Source organism: Gallus gallus, chromosome 3, assembly GCF_016699485.2.
Source record: "Gallus gallus isolate bGalGal1 chromosome 3, bGalGal1.mat.broiler.GRCg7b, whole genome shotgun sequence".
Taxonomy (NCBI): Eukaryota; Metazoa; Chordata; class Aves; order Galliformes; family Phasianidae; genus Gallus; species Gallus gallus.
In genome coordinates this window covers 44,867,397-44,892,770 of record NC_052534.1, presented here as the reverse complement: position 1 = coordinate 44,892,770, position 25,374 = coordinate 44,867,397, and the positions used below count along the sequence as shown (strand labels likewise).

The following is a 25,374-nucleotide window of genomic DNA, read 5'->3' as shown; positions in this document are numbered from 1 at the left end:
GAAACCTCCCTTATCTCAGTTTAAGACCATTCCCCATTGTCCTGTCACTATCCACCCTCGTAAACAGCTGTTCCTCCTCTTGTTCATATGCTCCCTTCAAGTACCGGAAGACCACAATTAGGTCCCCCCAGAGGCTTCTCTAAGCTAAGCAAGCCCAGTTCCCTCAACTTTTCTTCATAGGAGAGGTGCTCCAGACCTCTGATCATCAAATCCCCAGGACCTGCTTTGACCACTCTATGTAACTTATCAGAAGCAGATTTACATGACACTACCTGATAATTCTCATTCTATGAAGAAAAGAGAGACACCAAATCTAACACATCCAGGCTATACTGAGGCACTCATATGGTATGGTAAAATAAACTGCCATTAAATCAAAGAGAAACTGAAGATTAGTACACTGCTGTAAAGGAGAAGCATGCTAAAACGTGCAACTGTCTGTTGTGATCTTTTACTCAACCTGGGTAAAGAAGGATCTCCATGAAACATTTCTGACATGGGATACTAAGGTATCCAATCCAAAGGCAAATTAATAAGTTTTATCAATGATACAAAATCAGAACACACTTTACAAATCAGATAATCTTGACAGGCAAGGTAATAAAAATGGCATTAATTTGGATAGCACAAGCCTTGCAGAACTAATAAAACAGGAATGATGCAGGACAGAGGGATCTGGGAACATTAGCTTACGTTCTGGTCTACTCTTTTTGTGCAGCAATAATGAGGAAAAAAATATGTCATTAGGATGTTCTTTCTGGAAAGAAAAGGAATGGCTCACTGCAATAGTGAGATCATCTCTGGGCCACCACATCAGTAACAGACATTCATGCTCAGGAAATAAAACCTGAAAGAAAGCAGATGTAGACCAGGGCTACCAGGGTGACAGGAAACTGGAACAGCTTGGCTCACTTAAGCTATCAAAAAACACACAGAAAGAGGATTGGATTGCCCTCACAAATATCACTTCAGGATGTTGGGAGGTTAGCAGTGGGGAAAGAGAGCAATTTAAGCTAAATACCAATGGCACAAGAACGGCTGTGTAAAGTGACTGGAAGCACAGATATCTGTATATTCTCAAGCTTCTTCTAGATCCTTTAAAGATATTCCTATTTCCTATCAGTAGCAAAGAAGCATGATATTTTCCAAACAGTCTGCACTATACACCAATACCTCCCCTCTTCCATCACTGCAAAGCTATGCCATCACAGATGAGGAGGAAGCCAGCATTTCCCAGGTAAAGCCTTCTGGTTTAAGGAGGGAGGTGTCAGCACAAGGCAGTTCTCAGACAAAAATCACCTTCCAGGGTAAAGATCTAAAAATCTGAGCATGCACGAAAGTGAACATGAAACAAGTTAGTGATGTCTTAATATTCCCTAATATTCACTCAATCACAGTTGAATTCTTTGACATAATGAATCATTGGCAGTCCTTAATTAGAGGGCTATTGGCAGTGTCTGTTCTTAGGACCCAGAACACCTCACGCATTCCTGGGACTTTTTTTTTTCTTTTGGTATATGCATTGTTTGCAAGTACTAATTAAATCATATAACAATTAGAAAAGTTATTTGACTCAAGTGAATTTTTTGCGTTTAATGCACATAGTGGTGGAAGCTATTTTCACAAATCTCTCCTTCTAGCATATGTTGCTAGCATATGTCTAGCATATGTCTTCATTTCTACACAGACCAAGCCTCAAATCAAATCAAAATTTAGACTTCAGAAAGAAAGCAGCTCAGAACAAGAAAGCACATCAAGAGAGAAAATCCTACTGCTCTCATTGCTCTAGATCCATGTCTTCAACATGTTCAACCTTCACTTTCAGTTGCTGATAAAAAGGGATGGGAATTAACTTCTGAGAAAAATTGATGATAAGAGACTACCAGCTGCAATAGAAAGTAATCTTTAGCACAAATCAGGAGAAACAGAGAATTCAGTTAGGAAACTGAGCAAAAGGTAATTTAAAACCTAAGAAAATCTACGGTGTTATTGAGTAAACCCTCTACTTATTAATAGTTACATTTCATAGAGGTATAAGAACAGAAGGAATTAAAATCTGCACAAAACAGCAGAACAAGAAAACCATGGTAGTGGCAGCCAAGGTTCCATTCATATTTCCACTTACTTTTGATTTCAGGTGATTGTGCTTCTGAATAAGTAGCCACTTATTACCAGAAGTAATATGCTACTAACAGTGTAATTTTAGGAGTTAAGGCAGATAACTTGTACTTAAGTATTCCTATGAAAGGCAAATCTGTCCGAATTTCAGGACTGGAAACAAGTTGACTTAGTGCCCATATTATACCACTACAGCTACTTCAGCATTCATTTAACGGCAAATAGCCACTGAACCTCTATCACTTTGAGAACATTGTTCAGAACAAAACCATTACTCATTTTTCACTTGCATTCCCTGAATTCCCTGTCTCTGCCTGTAATCTTGCAGCATCTCATCACGTGAGGTCTTGAGAGAAAAGAGCTATGTCTCCTGATGCTTATTTTAGTTTCTGAATTCCTAACAGTGACTTTCACCAAGTGTGCCTTGAAGGGACAATAAGGTCACAAACTACAAGTCAAACAAATGGCTTTCATGAATTAAAAATAAAGTACGACAGATCAAATATACCCATCAAGTACTCATAAAGCTGTGACACTTGCACGGAGTGCAGAGTCTGACTGCTCAAACTCAAGTTATCCAAACAGATAAATACATAAGAAATACTTCATAAAACAAAGAAAGAAAGAATGCAGCACACATTGATTGTGATTACTTTAACATTTCCTCAAGCTTAATTGCAGGAAGAAAGTTAGAAGAAGAATCTACATGCATTCAGACCTGCCCAGAAAGCTGGCAGCTTGTTTGCTCCAGACAGGAGAGGATGTGAAGGTCCCACGAATTTGTCATCTGCTCTAACTGAAAGGGTGCCTGCAAAAGAAGCATTACTAGCTTTCTGCTCTGTAGTCTAACTAGTACAATCGTAACACACAGATGTGCTATTTCTAAGCATACTACCTTCTTGCTTTTGCATGACTACTGCCATATTCTTGTAATTATTTGCACAGAATAACATTCCTTGCAAACACATGTTTAGCTGATGTTGTCAACATAATCAATAGGCTCAGGGCTCATCCTCTTTTATTTCATTACCAGAAAAATAGGCTTTACCAGTTACAAAAAGCAGACTGTTCTTCCCTGGTAACCAAGACATTTTCTTAGTTCTAAGACTTTTCTTAAAAGCTGGGATTGTTCAGTCTGGAGAAGAGGAGGCTCAGGGGAGACCTTATTGCTCTCTATAACTACCTGAAGGGAGGTTGTAGTGAGCTGGGGGTCAGCCTCTTCTCTCGTGTGACTAGGGATAGGACTAGAGGGAATGGCTTCAAGCTGCGCCAGGGAAGGTTCGTTCAGGCTGGACGTTAGGAAATACTACTTCTCTGAAAGGGTGGTCAGGCACTGGAATGGGCTGCCCAGAGAGGTGGTGGAGTCACCGAGCCTGCTGGTGTTCAAAGAGTGTTTGGATGTTGTGTTGAGGGACATGGTTTAGCGAGAACCAGTGGTGATGGGTGAATGGTTGGACTGGATGATCCTGTGGGTCTTTTCCAACCTTAGCAATTCTGTGATCACGCACAGGAAGATACACAGGAGGATGTAGAGCAAAGGCAGCTCACTGTAAGTGCTGCAAAGAAGGAGTCTCCAGGAAAGCAGGTGGGAAGGTATTTCATAGAGCTTGGGGCACACACAGGCTGCTGTAAGCAGAGCACAATGATAGCTGCTCAAAGGCATGCTCTGTGCAGAGGTAGCCAGTGACCGGCAAAGAGTAATATGCTAAAAGGAACAGTTCATAAGTACATAGTTTGGAACATTAATGTGCGGTTTAAAATGATAACAACCTCCCTTCCTTCTGGCAACACACTTCAGTAATTTGCCAATCTAAGTTTAAGATTAAAATCATGGATTAGGAGACAGGATGATGTATTAGATGTGTTGTGAAGTTAAAAATCAAATTGAAAAACAAATAAATCCAATCCTACCCACATGGTTTTGTAAACTATAAATACCAAATGCAATTGTAAGCCGAAATGTGAATTCTGCGTTAGCCTTAATTAAATACTTTTTCCTCAAGACTGATGATACACATTCCTCCCCACCTTTTTTTTTTTTTTTAATATACACTGACATTTACTTAAGTTGGCCAGATCCTCAGCTGGTATAAAAATAATCTTCAACTTTAGTTCGGCCACTGCTACAGCAAACTGAGTAACCCAAAATAAGGAAAAGACTCTTCGTACTCACTACAAAGCTACAGCTGTATCTGTGGTTTGTTCTTCTTGGCAATTTGACCTCGATGCTTGGTTAGTCACTGAATTAAAAACTTACTACATGCGTGTATCGGCTAAAGTAGTAAGTGAAAAATACTTGGCATTATTGAAACATCCTGGCTGAAATTCTGATGGTAGACATTACAAACTGCAGTTCTTTCTGCAGGCGCTTTCTGTGCCTCAGCTCCCTGAATGTGATCCATTTCATGTTCTTACAGAATGAAGACAAATGCCTTATTGATAAAAGTGCTCCACAATTTTTTTGAAGGAACTTCATCAACATGTTGTCAGATGAAACGTACTGAACTAGGTGCAAAACTACTGCCGACTGAGTACAGCCACACCTGCATTGCTGAAATGCAGCCAGGCTATAATTGCTTTGGGAACCAAAAATCAGAACCAGATTTAATGAAAGATCTTAAGTGCACAAGCTTTCAAAGAATCCTGGAAGTTACAGAGTATTTCAGATCTTCACAGGGGTACTACATACAATAGGCAGTGAGAACTTGTGGTTAAAAGAGGACAGAACCTTTGTACCTCAAGGCACGCCTCCAGTACTTGAGCTAACAGATCTGCTGCGGCCACAAGCCAGCTCTGGCCCAGACCCTGCCCTGTGTGCTGACACATCACTACTTCATGCCAGCTTGCCCCATCTCTCACTCCTGCATTTCCCTCCCATTCAAAATGTGCACTGATCACTCAGGTTTGATCAAACGGATTTTCTCCCCTTTCTAACCTAAGGCCCACAAAACATAAACCACATTTTTTCTTCACGTGAAGAAGAAATGTTAAGTCTGCATACGTGTTCTTGAAACAAGAGGTTTCAACCGGTGCTGCCTTCTTGAGCACAACCCAGAGCTGGAGAGGTGGAGGAATACAGAAACAAACGCTGTTCACTTCTTTAGTCGCTGTTCCTTTTAAACCATCTCCACATCAGAAGTTAAAAGCAACACTCCCCTATGGAAGAAAAAAACAGCTGCACACTTCACACATCTCATTTCACCGCTTTTTTGTCTTTTATCCTTGGACAAGCTGCCTACAAAACTGCTGCTTCTCTCCAAGTCACAGTGCGTGTGGAACAAAGCCAGCCTTGCAAGTACGATGGCTTTAACACATACACAGAACTTCAGTAGTCACTGTTTTGAAATGCTTTTTTCAAACCCTCTGGGGAAATTAATTATTTAACAGCCACGTGTCAAAGAGATTTGTCTCACATTTGAGGGCTCCTCTTATCCTTCCTCCCCGAGGAATTTAGCAGTACTCCTATGTTTCAACAAACCAGCAGTTCCTCGTGGCAACAGGACCAGTCAGTGCAGATAACAATCAGCAGACAATCACCAGAGCTGCCCCCAATGGCCAGCATGCAGTTCCTTGCTGTTGACTTAATAAGGTACCAAAGAGGGAAGTAGGAATGACCTTCCAATTGCAATAGCACAGTTCAGCAAAACTGCCCAAGCTGATCCCATTCTATTTTCTTTTTCTACTGAAGTTTATTTTCCATATCTCAAGAAAGCCATCCTACATCAAAAACCATCCATCTACAACAGACTGAGCATATATGATGGCAGACAAGCTTCCTTTCTCTCTTTTGGTTTTCATTCAAAAATGGGATTATGACTACCAGACTTTCCCATACCAACAAGTCAAGGACACGAGCTAGTAACAAAGCACAGAATCATGTATCCTGACTCTTAATGATTTATGAAGGTCAGCAACAGCATTACATTCCATCCAATCGAAGTCAAACTACTCAACAGTATTTTCAGCCTTCTCACACTGTTCACAGGCACAATATTTGAAAAACAGCTCTGAAGATTATCATGGCACTCCAATTTCCTACAAAACAGAAGGAAGAACCTAGCATACCACCATACTCCTAAAGGAGATCCAATTTCTATCTTTCCAACAAAGAACTTTTCAGTGACTTCTTTACATGGCCTACACATCACATAGCACCAAACATAAGCTCTAAGTCACTAAATCCTACAGTATTACCCACAAGGCATGGGATAGTCCCAGGACATCGCTTGCTCTTCTACTCACCTGCACTTGTATAATGGGTTATTTCATTTGTTTACCACATGGAAAATTCTACAACTTATTTTCAGAATTAAGTCCAAACATCAAACTCGTGGATCTGCCATTCCAGCCTTTTGAATTCTCATCTGAGGACTGCGTGCACCTACAGGAAAATATATAAAATACAACCAAGGAAATCTAAACCACCAGCTAGAAAACCTTGAATTATAGGCATGAATTAATGAAGACCCTAGCACTGAGTCAGAGCCTATGAATACACAAGGAAGACAAACTCCGTGGAAGGCTTGAATTCAACCAGAAAATTTCTGAACTCTTAACATTTAGAAATATATTGAAGATGAAGTCTCATAATAAAGGGAAAATGTAATGTGTTCTCAGTTTTAAACTCTAGATAAGCAAGGAACATATGAAAAGTGAAGAAGTATCACAATTATTTTGCCTGTGTAACTCCTTCCTTCTTTGTAAGCACAAAAAGGCAATATGTGTACAATTAAAACACTAATTGATATATTTTGGTGGTTAAGAAAACTTCTTCATAAAAATTCAGCTGAGAAAATCAGTTTGCACTCAATTTCTGGAAAAATAACCAAATCAGTAAAAGAACTCTGAATACTGAAGGGTTAACATCTCCTATCATTTGTATGAAGAACAGCATTGCAAAAAGCAAGGTCAGATAAATCCTATTAAAAATGTTTCAATTTTGAAGGAAGGATGAGATTTTTAAGATTTCTGTAGCTAGCTTGCCAATTTAGAACCTTCAGCAAACTGTACAGCATCAGCACATTGCACATCTTTGGTTAAGACCCCATTTGAGCTAGGGAAAAGGTCTGGAAAATGTCAAAGAACAGTATGAGTTTGTTTGTTTGAAGAAAAAAAAATGCAATAAGAGATTTTCCACAGCATTCAAGGATGGTACAGGAAAGGTGCTACTATAAAGTAGCAAAGCAATATTAAGAAGAGCTACTGTTAAAAGCCTCACAGCTGCACATCTCCCACATTCTCCCAAAAACATAAGTGCCTTTAGAAGTGACGGTCAAAAGTTAAGCTTATACAATCACTTTATTATCTTACCTACCATAAGCAGCAGGTTCATTCATCAAAACTTTTCATTAGAAGTACATACTGACTCCTGGATATTTGGTCCTATGTACATAGCCATGTAAGTACCAATAAGTAGTGAGAAATCTATGTAAAACGTGGAAAAAAAAAAAAAACCCTCACGTGTTAGGATGTTCTCCTGTGTTTTAACCTTCAATGAAAACTCTACACTCATAGGTGCAATATAGCTTTTCTAAATCGAATTTCAAATAAACAAACTGAAGAATAATCAGACTGAAGTGCACTTCAACATCATGAAATAACACAAATGTTTGGTATTGACATCCGATGTAATTTGTTTGGGTACGGAAAGAGCACACAACTTAAGAATACCAATAAAAGTGGGCTATCAGAAGAATAAAACAACCTACCCACAGACAATTATAGAGTAATCTCAATTATCTCTCTCTCTCTGTGGTTTTTTAATTTTGCTTTGAACACTGTTTCAGCAAGGACCAAAATGGGTCAGGCAAAATGATAACTGCCTCCCCCAAGCCCAAGCAGACTAAAGAACTGTCTTGCATACATTAACATTTGCCTCTTTATCCAGCATTAAAGTATTCAGAATTCCAAATACTACGTTGAGAGAAGCATGTTTAAGAAGAGATTACAAGACAGAAGTAGAAGATATTCAGCAACATACATTTAGAATGCCCAACAAGACCTTGCTACCTTAACAGCAGTCTCTAAAGTGAGAAAACAACATAATCCTCAAGTAAGAAGCTTTAACACGACGTTTGCAAACAAGTCACAAACTATCTTGCCATAGAGGAGTACCAAGCATGTGCAATGAGAAGTTCTTTCAACTCAAGTATCACAATGAAAGACCTCAAACAATTGCTGAAAGGAAATACTGCTTCCCACTAGTTTCAGAAAGTTCCTGCACAAAATGAGCAAGACATCACTGCACTAGCTGCTGAAATCCTTGATGTACAAAGACCCTAAACATCTGCTCCACAACATGTTGCTATGTGACTTTTGAGAGAAGGAGAAACACCATGGTACACACTTCTAGGGGCGCACACTACTCAAAAGGGAGCAGAACAGTAGGAGACGTAGCCAACTGACAGCAAACCCCAAGACAAGACACGTGCCATCTCATCTGCATGTTACACCAGCAGATGCATTCCCTGACCTGACAGAACACAGAATTCCTCTCGTAGTTCTGACTGTGGAAAGACTGCTCTTCCCCAGACCAGAAAGAAATACAAACCAGCAGTTGTGCTTGTAATTACTGAAGGCAAACCATGAAATATCTTCCAGATCTTTGCAGGAAAGTTACATAAGATTAAGAGGCCCTCCTTTGGATTTTTCTATTCGAGCAATAAAAATCATCCCTGGAGCTAAGGTGGGGGCTTCTACAAACATCTAAAGTATCTTAAGAAGAATCTGGTACTCTGAGTGTAATATTCACCCTTAATGAGGCAACAACTCAAGCAACTTGCCAACATTAATGTCTCCTTCTGAGCTGGCACTTGGATCATTAAAATCACAGAACTACCAAGGCTGAGAAAGACCTCTAAGATCATCCAGCCCACCCATCCACCTAATGAGGTTCAATAAGGCCAAGTGCAGGGTACTGCACTTGGGCTGGAGCAATCCCAGGTATTCATACAAACTGGGAGAAGAACTTGAGAGCAGCCCTGCAGAGAAGGACTTGGGGGTCCTGGTGAACAAGAAGCTGGACACAAGACAGCAGTGTGCACTTGCAACTCAGAAGGCCAACTACATTCTGGACTGCATTAAAAGAGGAGTGGCCAGCAGGGAGAGGGAGGTGATTGTCCCCATCTACTCAGCTCTTGTGAGGCCCCATCTGGAATACTGTGTCTAGGCCTCCATGTGGCACCGGGAACGTATGCCATCAAATAAAAACTTGAGGATTAACATGGCTCTGATACTACCACACATCCTCATCTGGATGCCCATTTCTTGTACTATGATGCTTATAGTTGTATGTGGGAGGAATTAGTTTCACTGTTTCATAACAATCAGCTAAGATGACAAGCCTGAAGCAGAAGCCTGAAGCAGTTCTCAGTTTCACCTGATTTTGTTTCTAGAAAGCTCAGTTATAAGAAGAATCAATTTCCATCTTGTTTTCTCTGCAGTCTGTAAGCAGGCATCAGGGGTGCCCATTTGCATGCAAAGAAGGGCCTTCCCCTCAGAGGGATTTACAAACTGCAGCCAACACACTGTAACTTTACCCAGAGGTGTAATAACATCCCTTTCAAAGCAGAAGAACAGCTATTAGTACTACTATAATTAATTTATAAAGGCAAATTAGAAGCTAAAGACGATTGTTTTTAAAACCCTTATGCACCCTTCCACACACTACTCTTATTGGCAGATCTTCCGTTTATGCAGTGCAAAATTCATCTTGGGCTGAGAGTCAGTGGAAGGCCAGTTAGCCTTCAAGTGAGGAGTACAGGCTGCTTCTCAACAGGAGAAGCTAATTTTCCACCAAGGCAGAGGCAGCAAGAGGACAAGTTATCAATCACTGCTCCACTCATAACCAAATACATTCCTGAGTAAGCACACCCAACAGCATTACAGAAGCCATTCATCCAACATGTACGTCTCAGTCTCAGTACTCGGCAGTTATGTCCCATGCAGCCAACGGGTGCCCAGCATACTCTGCTCACCCTGCAGTAGCACTGCACCAGCCTACGAAGCACAAACCAGTTCTGGATGTACAAGTCATTCTCCCACTGCCTCCACAAGCTTCACGGCCATGTGCACACATGGCACTATTGCCAAGACAACCTTCTCTCTCTACAACCTTGGTCAACTTCACAGGCTAGTGCAGAAGAACTGTGCATATCCTCTGTGGTGGTTTGCTTTCCCCAGATAACAAGGAGGCAAATGTATTCCCATCTTTCCAATTTACTTACAAGCATCAACAAGAACTGAGATGTGTTCTGCACTTCCTTCCTCAGCACACTCCTTGGCTCTCCATTTTTTGGAAGAAGAGACTGAGGACAAAGTGCCCCTAAATTATTTAAAAACAGAAAATAAGACTGATTGCTTGCCTAACCTACATTCCAATGCCATTTTCCAAATGCACTTATTTTTAAAACTTATTACCATCTTGCACAGGTTTGCGGTGTTCAATTTCCCCACCAGAGCTGCACTTTGCAGAGTTCAGTGTCAGGAAGAACTTATCAGGACTGACATTTTACAAAAAGGGGTTAACAGAATTGAATCAGTCAGTGAATACACACTGGGAGCCAGAAAACATTGACTGAAAGTTCTAAGCCCAAAGGTCTTCTTTTTTTTTTTTTTACATTTGAAATATAACAAAAGTTGTGTAACTCTTGGCACTTTTCAAGAGCAACACTGACAAAGGGATCAACAAGTTTTCCTCTTGGCTACTTGAATTTATCCACTCTCTGCAACTAACATTCTCCAGTAAGCACTGAGGCACACAGGGTAAGGAAGACTACAGCTAACCACTCCCTTGCAGATAGTTGTCAAAGGAGTTAATGGATAAAAAAGAGAGAGTTTATTTGCAGTAGAACACATAAGGTAACTTGGACGTCTAAAAGCAACCCAAATTACAGTCTGATGAATGGTCACCATTTGAAGAGCAAGAGACTGAAGCTGAACAAAGCTTCCAAAGGTTAATTAAGAACTTTTCACCAGTTCCGATTTCATAAAATGCCACTACAAAACAAACAAACCCCACCAAAAAAAACACAGCCTATTTAACAGAACCAATATTTTTCAGTAATAAAAATACTGATGTCAATAATAGTGGCATCAGAAAGTATCCCCATCTCTAAAACATAATAAATTAGGTCAGTACAGAAGCTAAACTCTCCCTATCCAACCAACTCATGATTCACAGTTGGTTTGAAGACACCTTCAGTAAGTGGAGTCAACCGTGTGCAGTTCTGTTCCCTTCCCTTAAAACCAAGTTGCTGCTCTAGTAAATCCTTTCTCCTATAAATTCAAACTGGATACCAAGTTTTTACCTCTTTTCTAACTTTAATCAATAAGCAGTAGTTTATACTATATGACATTAGCCTGCTGGGTTGTCAGTCAGTATGGTATGGCCATATTCACAGTGGAGAATCAGCAGCTCACACAGCTATGTTGTCAACTATCAAACCACAGCTATTCCATGTGGCCTTCTTACAGCATGAATACACTTATTTGAGCTAGCCTGACTTAATTCAGATAAGCAGAGATGCAAGCATCTTCAACTCAGGCTGAACTACTGTAGCAAGGACAAGTCATTAACGAGAAGAACAGACTAACTTCCTGTAGGCAGTATGATAGCAGACACTGCACTTGCACAAATGAGAATATTACATTCCCATACTAGAAAGGACAAAGGAAGAAAAGGGGTAGAAGAAAACTTCACCACCATTCGAAATGCAAGAAAACTTTCCTAAGGGCATGGTGTTGAAATACTCTTCTCCGACTCCAACAATTCGGTTAACTTATTGATTCAGGGTTTAACAGCCACTGAAGGCAATGTGATGCACATCACCACTGCAAAGCATAGGAGTCTGTACATTCATCATGGCTAAGTTTCAGTATTTCAAACAGTAGGCTGAATTTTCATTACTTTCATCAGGCCTGCATAGATGCAGCTTACGTTATGTGTTCATCAGCACACCAACGCCTCCCAAAAGTCATTATATTACACATACACTACTACAAAAACACGTCAGTTTTGACTAACTGATCTACTGCAGTTCTTTCAAATACATGAAGTGTCACTTTCCCCTTTTCAAACATTACTCAGATAAAGGTGAGTCATTTGCCAGTTTGCAAAACTCTGTTGTGAAGCTCAAATAACTGTCTTTAACATAGAGCTAGTCTATTCTAAGCATGACTGGGCAGGAATCTCACAACACAACCTGTTCCAGTGGAGACTAAAGACTAGATTAACAACCCTGAATAAAAAGCCACCTTACCAACCAAGGACAAGCATGCAGTATTACATGCTCTTATCTACATAGTGACCAGCCTCAGTTATAGATGAGACCATGCTGAGGGCAGCTAAAGGCTTCAGCCTGAAGACTCTCAAGTCTGAGGTCTCTGCATCAACTAGCCAAATGGCTGAATGGAGCAGAAGTTATTGCATTTAAAATAATATAGCCATAAAAAACTTCCTCTGTCCTAAAGGCAAATTTACACATGCTGTTTAACCCCATATTCCATGGCTTCAAACATATCCTGTGCCACCAGAAAAAAAGTAAAAACTTGGCCACATTCACGGCACTGTTTACACATCAAAATGAATACTACTTGCAAACTCACTTCTTCAGGGACATACACATGGACAACAAATGTGAAATTCCTTTATGACATTTGTCCCTTTGTCACAGAAATAAAACTGCAATTTATTTCGGCTAGTACATCCTGATGCAGCTTTGAAATCTGAATCAAAAGTCTGTTTGAAAAGCAACGCTTTGAGGAGTTGCATGGCAGACTCACTGATGAGAGACAAATAATCTCCAACAGCCTCTAGCTTGAGATATGTGGCAGATTTCTCCCTCAAGTGGTTAATTATGATCACTAACAATGCTTCCCCCTTCTCAGATCCCTAGTAGTGAGTAAGTAGCCTGGAGGAAACCATTTTACTGTACTCCTGCAACACAGCTCTTAATCATTGTGTTGGATGGCTGTTTTCTTCATATGAAACCACCCATAACTTACTCGCCACTGACTGTAACATTATACTCAGATCATCTTTAGGGATCCTCATAAGGCATGCAATTTTTAACAGTGTCAGTTTTAGAATCCACTTTCAATTTTCAGAAAGGCCCAGGTCAATTACTCTGGAACATGGACACATTTTACAGCACACATAACTACTAGACACGGGGACACTTCTGTATTTCTTAAGAGCTTCTGGGGAGACTGCGTTCTGCTGTAAGTTGATAGCAATTATGTTGAAGTCAAAAGTCACACTACAATAAATCATTGCTGGAGCTCTGCCATAGCTCTTTAGAAACAAATATATAAACATAGTGATATTGTTGAGATGCTCTGAGCATCCACTCCTGATGGGTGGATATTCTACCCACTTCTTATTAATGGGGAAGAAATAAAACGATATAGATCTCAGTCATCGTAGTGGAACGATTAGTCAATAGTCAGTGAGCTGTCAGAACTCCTAGCAGCTGGACAGATTTGGTCTTTCTACAAGTTATATGCTGAGCATATGCTCTCCACTCCCTTAGAGACTCCCATTACTTTCAACACTTACAGGCTACCTGTGTACTGTACGTTATAAACTACATGCTTATACTGAGTATGTCGAATTGCAGCTTAAGGCCTGAAATGCTTATTCAAGCAAACAATTTACAAGTGGCTTAAGAAAGCAGCATATTGAATCAGTGTTCTCTCTTTTAACTGTTTCCTATTTCTGAATAGCATTCACATTTGAAAGCTTTACAAAGATCAAGAACAAAATCATACATAATAAAGAGATTGAAAGCGCTACCGGAAATGACCTCTTAAAATGCATACCTATAGACAGCGCATGTCACTGAGCTCTGCTGTTATTTGGTAATATTTCTCATCTGGCTTACTGAAACACGATGGATAGTCAAATGAGAGGCAGTCTTTCCTCATTATTCTGAGTCAAGCAAGTATCCCAATATCAAAAAGCAAAACATTTCAGCAGAACAGTATATTTCAACAATGCATACACCTCTCCACACAAACACAAGCGCTGTAGGAAGCAGTAATGATCTTTATATATGTTACTTTGACATCTATTTCAGATTTTTTTTTTAACAATTCCCTCAAGACAAAATACGAAAATAGCTTAAAAGAAAACAAAAACAAAATAAAATCTTACGGCTTGAAATGCAGTAAGCCAGCCTGCAGTTGATCCTCCTGAACAGTTGCTTGTTGATTGGCCAAAGTATAAGTGTAAAGAGTTGAATGAAGTTAATGATCAGTCCTGACACTATAAATATGTAGCAGATCAGCAGGTGGAAAATGAACTGAGACTTCAGAAAGCCAACGATGTCCATGATTTGCTGAGAAAGCAAGAGGGTACCTTCAGACCCAAAATTCAGAAGACAACCTGCAAAATCAAATAGTATCAGCAGTTACAGAGTGCATTTGTTTCCAACAAACAGATTAATACAGATGTCCCACTGTACATTTAAATATCTGAATGAAAGTCAACGTCTTTATAAGGCCTGATTAAAATATTTGCAAGAGTAAGCATGGAAAGAGAATATCATATCACTGTATCGATTTACACTTGGCTTTGGAAACAAATTTTCACATTTCAATTCTAATTCTGCAAAACACGTGAGCACACGACTCCGTTCCATGCAGCGTAATGCTCCTCTATCAGGCCTTCATTGCTAAAAAATGAGCAAAACAATCCACTTATATTTTGAATTGTCAGTACTTTATAAGACACATGCTGTGGCCTCTGCTATATTTAAGAGCAGCTCCAAAATTTGCAAGTCTCAAAGCGTGCTGTTTCAACAAAAGCTTGCTAAGTGTTTTTCTGCAAGTGTTAATGATACTTTACCCAAAGAGCTGTATCACAGCTGGGATTTTTACCACACCCACAGTAGGATACTTCTTTATTATGGTCCCATGGCCTCTCTTTAATGTTTGATATTCTTTCTAATCTGAAGTTTATTTCCCATTCAAGACTATTCCATACATTTCTCACAAATCAGGGGGGCATACAGTACCTTCCGCATTACTATAAACAACCGTGTGTGTGTGTGTGTGTGTGTGTGTGTGTGTGTGAGTCTGAGTAACCTCACACAGTTACTTTATGCAACACCTTAAAAAGGTGTTTCCAACTTTCACTCTATTTGGGACTATTTACTTTCAGATAACTTTACCAAAAGGTTTGCTTTACTTACTTTACTTGCTTTACTTTACCCAAAAGGTATGCTTTACTTTACTTTGCTTTACATATGGAAGTCCAAAATACTGCTGGCTTTTATTTTTTTAAGCCACTTGTCTAATGATTGATACTGTGAGATTTCTGTCCAGCCTTATTTAAAGGAAACTGGCAAACCAGGAAGCTTAACCACAAGTGTACAATACCAGCAGGGTTAAGAAGAAAATGTTCTTTTACTTGATTAAGGAAAAACATCCAATGTATCAGAGGTCCCACAGCCTTCAGCGCAACCCAGAGCAATTCTTTATCACATGCATGGTTTTAAACTAAACATAAATAAACAAATCAAAATTGAAATATGTTTCATGGTGTCACTTTCCTTAGTACATCCCATGCATAATCAAGAAAGGGTCTTCAAATGCACACACACATACACCACCATGTGAGTGTTTCCATTCCAGAAAACAGAGAAGTACACTGACGATAGGCACGGCAGTAGCTCTACTGATTTTCAGCAGTATCCCTCAGTCTGCACACAGCCTAAGAGCCCGGTGGTTATCAGAGGAGGATAAAAATCCAGAAGTTTTCTGCCTCACTGCAGAAGAGAGTAACGACTCATTTCATTCGCATAAGGTTGTTACAAACCAAAACCTCTGCGCACGCTCACTTCATTCTTGTCTACTGAAAATAAATACAACGTTTGCAGCCTTACGTTACAATTTTTGCCTTCTTCTGTGTGCTGCTCCAACCACACTCCCAAACCAAGAGGTAGCAGCAGCTTCCAGCTTTACTAGCTTGTTCCCTTGTTCCATCCAAATAGCAGTTGATTTTGGCAGAAGAATAAAAGCTTGACTATGCGTAATATACACAATTTGTTCAATTATTCCTTGACACTGTAAGTCCAACCGTTATGCTCCATCAACCCAGAAAGGAAACATCAACAGCAGCACTAACCCCTGACCCAGCAGTGTTTCCACAAAACCAGCTCTTAGGTTACTTCAAAAGGTCTGCACAATTTTGGAAGTGAACGATCCAACCTTAGCAGCTGAGAATCCAGAGGAAATGTCCTCTTGCCAAGCATACCAGCCTGTCAAAAACCATACTGAACCTCTGCAGCCATCAGTAGCACCAACTCTTGGCTCACTGGTTAGAAGAAAAAATATTAAGACACATCAATACCCCCGTCTTTTGAATGTGGTTAAGGAGGAGCTGCTGCCACGCTGCTCCCTTCCTAAACCATTTCTCCTTGGGAGGCACAGGAGAGTTTGCCCAGGAATGAAGCCCTGAGACAATATTTCTGAATATGCCAATCAAAGGCAATAACAAAACAGCATCTGTCAGCATCCCGGGGAATTAACTGAAAAAAATCTCAATGCCCATCCTTCTAGTTTATACAAGACCGCATTATGTGAAGCAGTGCGGCTCAATCAGTGTCCTGAAACATTTGTTTTACTGCCCTTGCTGACTATGCTTACTACAAGAATATGCTTACGCACAAGAATTGCTACAAAGCAATGGGGAGGTATTCAGCCAGGTTTTCAACCACAAGGAAGACGAAGCAAAAATTAAGAAAGAGAATCTGCGCTGTGGGATGATTTATATGAAGTGTTTATGGCAGTCCCAAGCCTATTATTAGCAGTTAAAATGTGTCCTTTGTGTATTACAGACATTCTTCCCTTTATCTTGCCGTACTATTCAATATCAAAGCAGACACCATCTGTAGCTCAGAATCGCAGAGCAGGCCTGCGTTCACTGTAGTAAGCACCATCATTATACTTGGAAAAACTTTTCTAGCTTTGACCAACTGTGTACTACAGATACGTTTCTCAGGATGGCAGGCAATTTATTACCATGGCTTTGCCTGAACACCTGGCTTTTTCTGAAAGTTAAATAGAATGAGAAATGTTGTCTAGTAGAAATCACGGTAATGATTCATCCTGGAGCCCTCTGTCTCACACTATCAGGATAGAATCAAATACTGAACAGAGGGAAAAAATTAATAGTAGTAAAACCAGGTTTTGAATAACTATACAGTAAAAAATAAAGAAATACTTCTCTAATTCAGACTATATCACTTTGAGTATCAGAATTATATCATTTATTTAAAAATGTTAGATTGAAAGAAAACAGTGGCTTACAAATGGATGGTTTAAAAGACTGCAAGATGCCTGAAACCACAATGATTGGTTTTCTCCTACTGCCCTTGGTTAAAACTGATCAAAAGCTTTCTGCGCTTGTTAGCCAGTTTAGTTCACAAAGATCAGAAGAGCATGTATCCAAAGAACCACCCATGAAATAAAACGAAAGCATGGCCTACTTACAGCGGAGACCTGGAAACTCACTACCAGATAAGATCAACAAAATTCTTCAGCAGTATGCAGTTGATTGACAGTATTTATGAAGAGGAAAAGCAGTTGACTGACAGAGTCAGTGAGGAGGAAGAACTCACCATAACACTAAGACATCACTTTGTTTTTATCCCTGCAACAGCGGTTAAACTACATTAAAATCTTATGTTTTATGTGCATCATTTACTTCATGTTGAGCCTATAAAACAAAGCTTCATGGAATTAAAAGAGACATTGATGAGCTGACTGTGATAAAATGTATTTTCTGTCTTATTGTTTGATGAAGCCACAGTGGATTATTTAAAACTCATTTCTTCCTCATGCTCATACTTCAGACGTGACCTTTCAATTCTGTAAAGCTTCCATGAAATGTTTTACACGTAAACTAAAACTACTTAAGCAGCACCACTGAAATGAACGTAATCTAACTTGCCAAAAAAAGGAAGAAGACATTAAAGACAGAACAAGGAAGAGACACTGCTGGTATTTTAGTTTTCTGAGAAGTAATGTGACTAGAGATTAATTTTCTCCTCTGATTAAATGAAAGTTATTCTTCCTGCATAGCACTGGTTCAGTGTTTTATTTGCTCACACAAACTTATTCTTTATAAGATTCGTTTCAATATGATAGGACTATTTCCATTACTCAAACTCCAAGAAAAGCAGCTCATTCTTTGCACAGTAGTTGAAAATTAATGTTCAAGAATCAAGCCTGATCTTGTTAGAGGTCTAGAAGCTTGCTTTCTAAGAGTCCACAGGAACTCTTCCCACGTGCTCAGCATTACTTAAGTTCCTCATGGGTAACATCAATGTCACGCTGGTCTAAGTGATAAAAGGATCGGCTCTTTAATTCTTAATCCATGATGCTAGTTTAATAAACTACACTGATTTCCTTATAGATAATGGCTGAAAATTACAGCAATCTTCTATAAAACAAAAGGGCCAATTGATGCATTTTCTCAGAAGCTATTAAGATCGGATTGCTGCCAAGAAGCTCTCTTCTATCAGACACCCCATGAAACAAGTTAGAAAAAAATGGCCAGCCAGCGCACCAAAAACAGATAGGAATGTTCTTAAATAACAGTTTTCAGCTGGATACAAAACAAAAGACTCAGACCTCAAATGTCTGTCTTGGGAACAAGTCAACAAGCATCTATTCACGTGATTAGAAGGTCACAAGATTAGGTTTAAAAGAAGATTCCAGGATCATTCATTCTCTCCAATTCTTCCCCTAGTTCCATTCTTCATCAAGGTCCACTCTGTTTTCTGCTTCAACTAGTCTCTGCATTCCCTTCTGCTTGGAAAAAAAATGGTCAGGAGGACACAGAAAAGACAAGACAACATTACACCAGTGATAAACAAGGCGAACATCTCTCTTCAGGCAGAGGTTGCTGCCAATTAACACCACGTAGTGCTTCAAAGTCTGCAAGAGATTTCAGACTACAACTGGGGCTCATCTTAAAGAACAAAACTGTTTGCACTTTTACAGAAAGCATGAGAAGGAAGCTGAGAACTATCACCCACCTCGTTCAAAATTTGTTCATACTGGCTTCTGAGCTAAGCTAATATTGTATACACTTACAACTACAGACAAGACAGCATTGGAAATGGTTCTTTTCAGAAAAGCATGTTTCAAGCCTACACAAAGGTTTTTGCTTATGTCTACTCTTGGATAAAGTGCTAACGCTTAAAACTTAAATGCTCTGCTGCAAGTTAAGAAAAAACAAGCACACAATGATGATGCCTATTCTTGCATTTTCTTGTCTAAATCGGATTCTTGGATAGAGAAGTATAAGCACAGGTCAGATTACAGCCGTTTCAGAACGGCCTCTAAGTGCCTTTCAATTGCCATCAGAACAGCAGAGATAGTAGCATTGTATTTCATATCAGAGTTCATCTAAACACTGGTTCTGTACATGGAATGCACTGGCAAGGTGGCCACACGAAGTCAGCAACAGCAAGGCTGTGTCCACAGGTGTATTTGCTTTCAAGGGGGCATGCATTCATACATGCCATGACAAAAACAAACAAACTCTGAAGAAAGAGTTACCTATGTGCCTCATGCTTAATCAGGGTTTGAATCACTTCTCCCTCTCCCGGAAAGGCAACTACTAAAGTATCACCTCTTCAGAAAAGACCCTCAGTGGGGAAACATTTGAGCATATCTTACACCCTTTCCCTAATGTTACAGGAACTCCAGAAAGCTTTTCAGCTTTCCTGAGAGGTCGCACGTTCCTAAACTGCTTATTTTGTAACCCACACAGCTGCAAAGAAGAGATCACTCCATCTGGCTGTTCTAAAGGCTGAAGAATGAATACTATCTACCAGCAAGTTTCAGGATTTCCAGCTTAGAGACTTGACATATGTATTAGGTTCACGCAGCAAGATCCTGGCAGTGGTGGGATGGCCTCCGTGAGCAGAGCCCAGAAGCTAACCCTTGTGAACTGAGAGACCAGCTCCAAGCCAGCTTCAAAGGGGACCTGCCACTGCTACAACTGAGCCATGAGTGACGCTGGGCATACCTCTGGGAAAGCAGATTTAAGAGAGGGGAAAACTGATGTGTGACAGCAGCTGGGAGAGAGGAGTGAGAAATACAAGAGAAACAGCCCTGTGAGCCCCAAGGTCAGTGCAGCAGGAGGTGCTCCAGGCACAGAGCAGCAGCAACCTACAGGCCAGGGTAGACCCGTGGTGGAGCAGGCTGCCCACTGCAGCCCATGGGAACCACGCAAAGCAGATCTCCACGTGCAGCACGGAGGAGCCCTCAATGCAGCAATGGATGAGGCCTGAAGGAGCTGCAGCCCACGGAGAGCCCCGGGTCGGAATCCGTGGGGACGGCTGCAGTCCTGACGGATGTGCCCTGTGGTACAGAGCTGCGTCAAGGCAGCTTGGAGAGCTGCAGCCTGTGGGATGCCCACACAGGATCAGTTAGGGAAAGATCCCCCACTGGAGCAGGCAGCAATCAGGAAGGAGTGGCAGAGACAGAACTTCACTGATTGACTGCGGCCCCCGCTCCCTCTTCCCCTGTACTGCTCAGAGGGAAGAGGTAGTAGAGGGTGAATGGGGGTAGACCGATGGAGGACAGGAAGGGAGAAGTCTTTAATTCACTTTCAGTACTCACTGCTCTAGCCAGTTAGGTAATAAATTATATTAATCACCCTACACTGAGTCTGTTTACTCCATGACAGTAACAGCTGAGTGATCTCCTTGCCCTCACCTCAACCCTTGAACCTCCTTGCATCCTGTTTTCTCCCTCACTGCTTTGAGGAGGGGGAGTGAATGAGCAGTGTGGTGGAGTTCAGCTGTCAGTGTGAAGTCACCATACTATGAAACTGAATTTTTATTTATCTGCTATTAAGCAAAGTGACTATTAGCATCAGAGAGTCCAAACTAAAGAAACAAAGGTAACCCAAGCTTTTTTCCCCTTCCTATTTTCTTCCTGCTGTGATCTAATGTCAGGGCAAGACAGCCATGCCAGCCCTTCAAGCCTGCTAGAATATGAGTTCTTTATCCCTTCTTGCATATTGCCTGCTGGTAAAACACTGCATAGCTGCTGTTTGCCCTGACAGCCCCAGGGCTTGCCCCCTTCCTGCATGGAAAGGAATCATACAAAGGGAAGTTGGCTATTTGGGAGAGGCATGCACAGTGCAGAAAAGGGAAAGTAAGATGGAGAGCTACTGCCAAGTTTAGGTGCACAGCAGCTCAATCTTGCTTCTTCTTCCAAGAGAATTAAATATTCAGAGAGGAGGAAGCTGAAAGAGGGCACCAAAGGGAGCTGCGCTTAAATCTAAAGTTGGGCAATCTAGAATTCCTGGGGGTGCTGAATTTAGGGAAAATAGGGTCAGCAGAGCTTGATGTTGAGGGAAGCATTTACTTGATGAGGGTAAACTCCTTGAAGTTAAGCACTTCTTCTTCAGGCCACTAAAGAAATTCTCAACAAACGTGGCTGGGTGAAGCACAGTCATCTGGGGTACAGGATAGGACATTCACAAAAATGGCAGTAGAAGGCATGTTGCTTCTTTCCTGTATGCCAAGAGCTGCTCTTCAGCAGTTTCCCACTCAATTCCTGCATTTTAATACTTACAAAACACATATTTCTCAAGATCACAACTATCTGCTTTTTCCTCAGGAAAAACTAAAAGAAAGAGTTGCATGAAGACACTTAAGAGCTGAAGGACTCTATCAGAGTTCAGTTCTGTATACTACAAGGTTCCTCTGATTCCTCTTACTTTCTCTACATCCACCAATCCAAGAAGTTACGTGTCCTGCCAACAAGGGCAATATGAACACTAGACAAATTTAGGGATTGAGCAAGAGAGCAGAACTAAACAACAAGCACAATCTTACAAGAGAATCTGTAAGAACCTAAGCAGGTGTGAACTAGACTGACAGATGTAAGTGACCTGGACAGTTCCTCAGATGTAACTGAGGTGAACAACACACAGAGTCCAGGAAAAGTATCTGTACTGTGTACTTACAGCCAATGTCATGCTCATTCTCAAGTCACCATAGGCAACATCAAGTGCTTAGTCAAAGGTAACTAGGACCGTGTATTATTATTGTTATCCGGCACTCTCCTGCTCCAGAAGCAAATAAATATGCAAAATCCTCAAAACACACTTCTACTAACACACTTCAGTGAGTGATCAGCCTGTTGCCAAAGTACCAGAGGCTCAAACAATGGGATCTGAATGTCTGCAGCAAACCCGTCTTTCTCTTATATATACACTATGTATATATACAAAGTGTATCTATTAATATATTTTATAGATATACACATATGTATGCACGTACATATACTTTTGTGCTAATTAATGAATTTGCACAGAATGCTGAAGGTGCAGTATGAGGCACATGAGGCAAATCCCTATCTGAGAGATGAGTCCTCAGCACACAGTCTGTGGGAAATATCTCAGTGGTCAGATCCATAACACTGCTTACATGGACAGAAAATTAACAAATTAAAAATTAAGAAGATGGGAGGGCCAGGAGAGCAGAATGTTGCCACGTGCATCATGGCACTTACCCAGTGTCAAGGGCACACTTCACAACCTCTGTGTTGGGCATTTCAAGAATAGATCCAACACAAGTAGCTAGCAAGTTCTACAATGCTTATTTGTGAAAAAGTTTTTTAGAAGAGCCAGAAGAAAAGAGGTGGGATGGTGGGGGCTGGAGGCAACAGACAAAGGCTCATTCAGTAGCTTGCATTAAACCAGGGTTAACTTAAAAATAAAAAGTGCTGGGAGCACTCTTCACAGGAGACCTCTCCGATGAAGGCTCACGTTTTTTTCCTTGCCAAACACTGATCACTGCCGTCTTTTCAAAATGCTGTAAATCACATTCACAACACCACAAGCACTACTGCAAGGTACAGGAACTGCCTATGCTCTTGACAGCTGAAATCGTTCTCCTGCATCCAAACCAGCTTCAGGTGTGAGGCACCAATGAAACACAGGTCACACCATTGGTTTAAAGCTTTAAATATTTAATACTCCAGTTCTTACCCCTAGCTAGGTAATTAAGAAGTTAAGACTACAAAATTATTACCTTTAACTTCAGGTCAGCAGCAGATAGCTTTCTATACCACTAACACGCTGTTTTATGCAGGCAGAGAAGTCCACTCATAGTGTGGACTTGGAGCATGAGCAATTCCATTTGTACATATTGAAGATCAAATTCCTTATAGATAGGATTAGAAAACACTACAGATTTTTGTTACTCATTTCAGATGAAAGGAGCGGATGGGTCCAGGAAAAGCTTCAGTCATTCAGCAGGCCTGATAAGACCTACCTTGTTACTCCTGACCTAAGACATGGGGAGCTCACAAGGCTGTTGCAAAGCTTGACAGTCACACGGCAGAGCCAACTCCAGAACCACAACCTGCCAGGTGCCCAGGGTCCATCCTCCTTTATTTATCTTCTTGCCTGTGCTCCAGTTTCCCTTGCAACAGCTTCTGACAGGCCAGTACGCATAACAGAGAGGAAAAGGATGCACCCAAAATGCCTGGGATCTTCAGCAGCAACAGATAGTGTAAGAAGTATAAATGCAGACTGCTCAAACTAGGATGTATGCACTCATCTAATGGCCTCTATTTTCCCTCTGTTTTTCTGTTCCTCAAGAAGCAGGAATCAAGTATTCAGCAATTTAAATGGAGCTGTACCATAAACTAGGAGGTACTGCTTTCATACCAAATTGATAGTGTGGTGTGCACATGAACACAACAAACACAGATCTATGTCACTGTTTGTATCCAAGAAGAAATTAAAGCTAGAGAGCACCACGTTCTCCCCCAATCCTGCAGACCCAGGTGCTGCCAGGGCTCCTGGACCAGGCAGTGCCCACCACGCTTCCTCCTCACAGGGATGTGAGGGAACAGAGCAGACCTCTTTTGTGAGGGGACCCGAAAGCTTCCAGGACAGATCACAAGATGCAATTAGCAGTGCTGGAAATGAGAAGCGCCATCCACCTGATTACAACTCCAGTGAGCTGTTCGGTTGGTTGGATTTTTTTTTCATCTTCTGACAGTAATTTTGAAGGACTGGATCCTTCAGCTGATGCATGTGCATATTTTTAATTAATAAGAAAGAGTATTCATTAATATGCTCTTTGAATACTGAAGAAATGCTAAACAAAAAAAGGAAATATTTTGTTTAGCGGGACTTATCTTTGTTCACCTCCAAGTATTAATTAACTTTGGCTGTATGCTAGCACATGACACTGAAGAGCATGAAGTACCCGAATTTCTCCTTTATGAAAATCACATACTACAACTGAAACGGCAATGTATGCACAAGATGTAACCCACACCAATCACAGGAAAATACTTCTTTATTGTATTTTCCATGCATGCAACAGGGAAGCGTCCAGATGCACTGTTCCAAGAAAAGCAACTTCTACCTCAGAGAGGTAACACCCAGTACTTAGAACCACATGGGTCTTACAGCTGAGATTTTCTTTGGCATGTTCCCCTCCCAAGAATAAAAGATTCTAGTGTTAGCGAAAGGCTCGGCTGCACCCACTCACCAACCAATGAGACATCCAGATGCCAGGTTAAAAAAAACAACAAAAAACAACAAATAAATAATGGTAACTGCTTTTTATCCATGCCTCAGTGGTCGTACTCTGCACCAATTTTCACTCATCTCTGCCTCAGAACTGTTTTACTACACAGTGAACTCAGAACTCATCCAGCCTCCTCATTCTCCCCCGTCATCAGTCCCCCAGCAGACTGATTTAATCTGAGAACTTCAGAGAATAAAAGCCTGTATCACAGACATGGGCTTTATCGAGTCCAATAATAAAGGGAAGTTTCATTTTGGTCCTCATTCAAATCCTGCTGAAGCCAAAAGAAATCTCTCGACAAGCTTTGCTCATTCTTGTTATTTGGATAACATTATCCCTCAGAAACTGCCAAGCGTCATATAATTAATCAATGTATTCTCAGTACCTAAAGTTAAAGCTAGTCAAAGCCATCTTAGACTTCCAGCAAAATGATTTATTTGGAGATGGTGCATTTACTTGACCTGCACTGACTTGCAGGTGTGCCAAAATGCTACAGCTCCTAAACATTCTGGTAAGAATCCAGTAGCATTTTTACAGGCTTTCTAGGAAGGAAATTAAATATGTCAACACCTACCTGGATTTTCTCTGCACAACTTCAGGTGCCTAAACCCTTTTAAAAGCCTGGCTTTGAGCCTTTGTCCTGGTAATTTCAAATGAACATGGGACAGTCTTACAA

The 25,374-nt window shown here is 40.7% G+C and overlaps 1 protein-coding gene across 4 annotated transcripts in view; it reads right to left on the bottom strand.

The window, feature by feature from the left end:
- Positions 1-25,374, bottom strand: part of AGPAT4 (1-acylglycerol-3-phosphate O-acyltransferase 4) — an 89,977-nt gene that overhangs the window by 40,974 nt on the left and 23,629 nt on the right. For 3 of the 4 annotated variants that reach the window (XM_046939193.1, XM_419616.8, XM_040698151.2), the window contains exon 2: positions 14,273-14,503. The exons of the other annotated variant lie outside the window; for it this stretch is intronic. In XM_046939193.1, coding sequence (XP_046795149.1) covers positions 14,273-14,450 — 178 coding nt within the window. In that variant the 5' untranslated portion in view covers positions 14,451-14,503. The remainder of the gene's footprint in view (positions 1-14,272; positions 14,504-25,374) is intronic. 4 annotated transcript variants of the gene reach the window in all.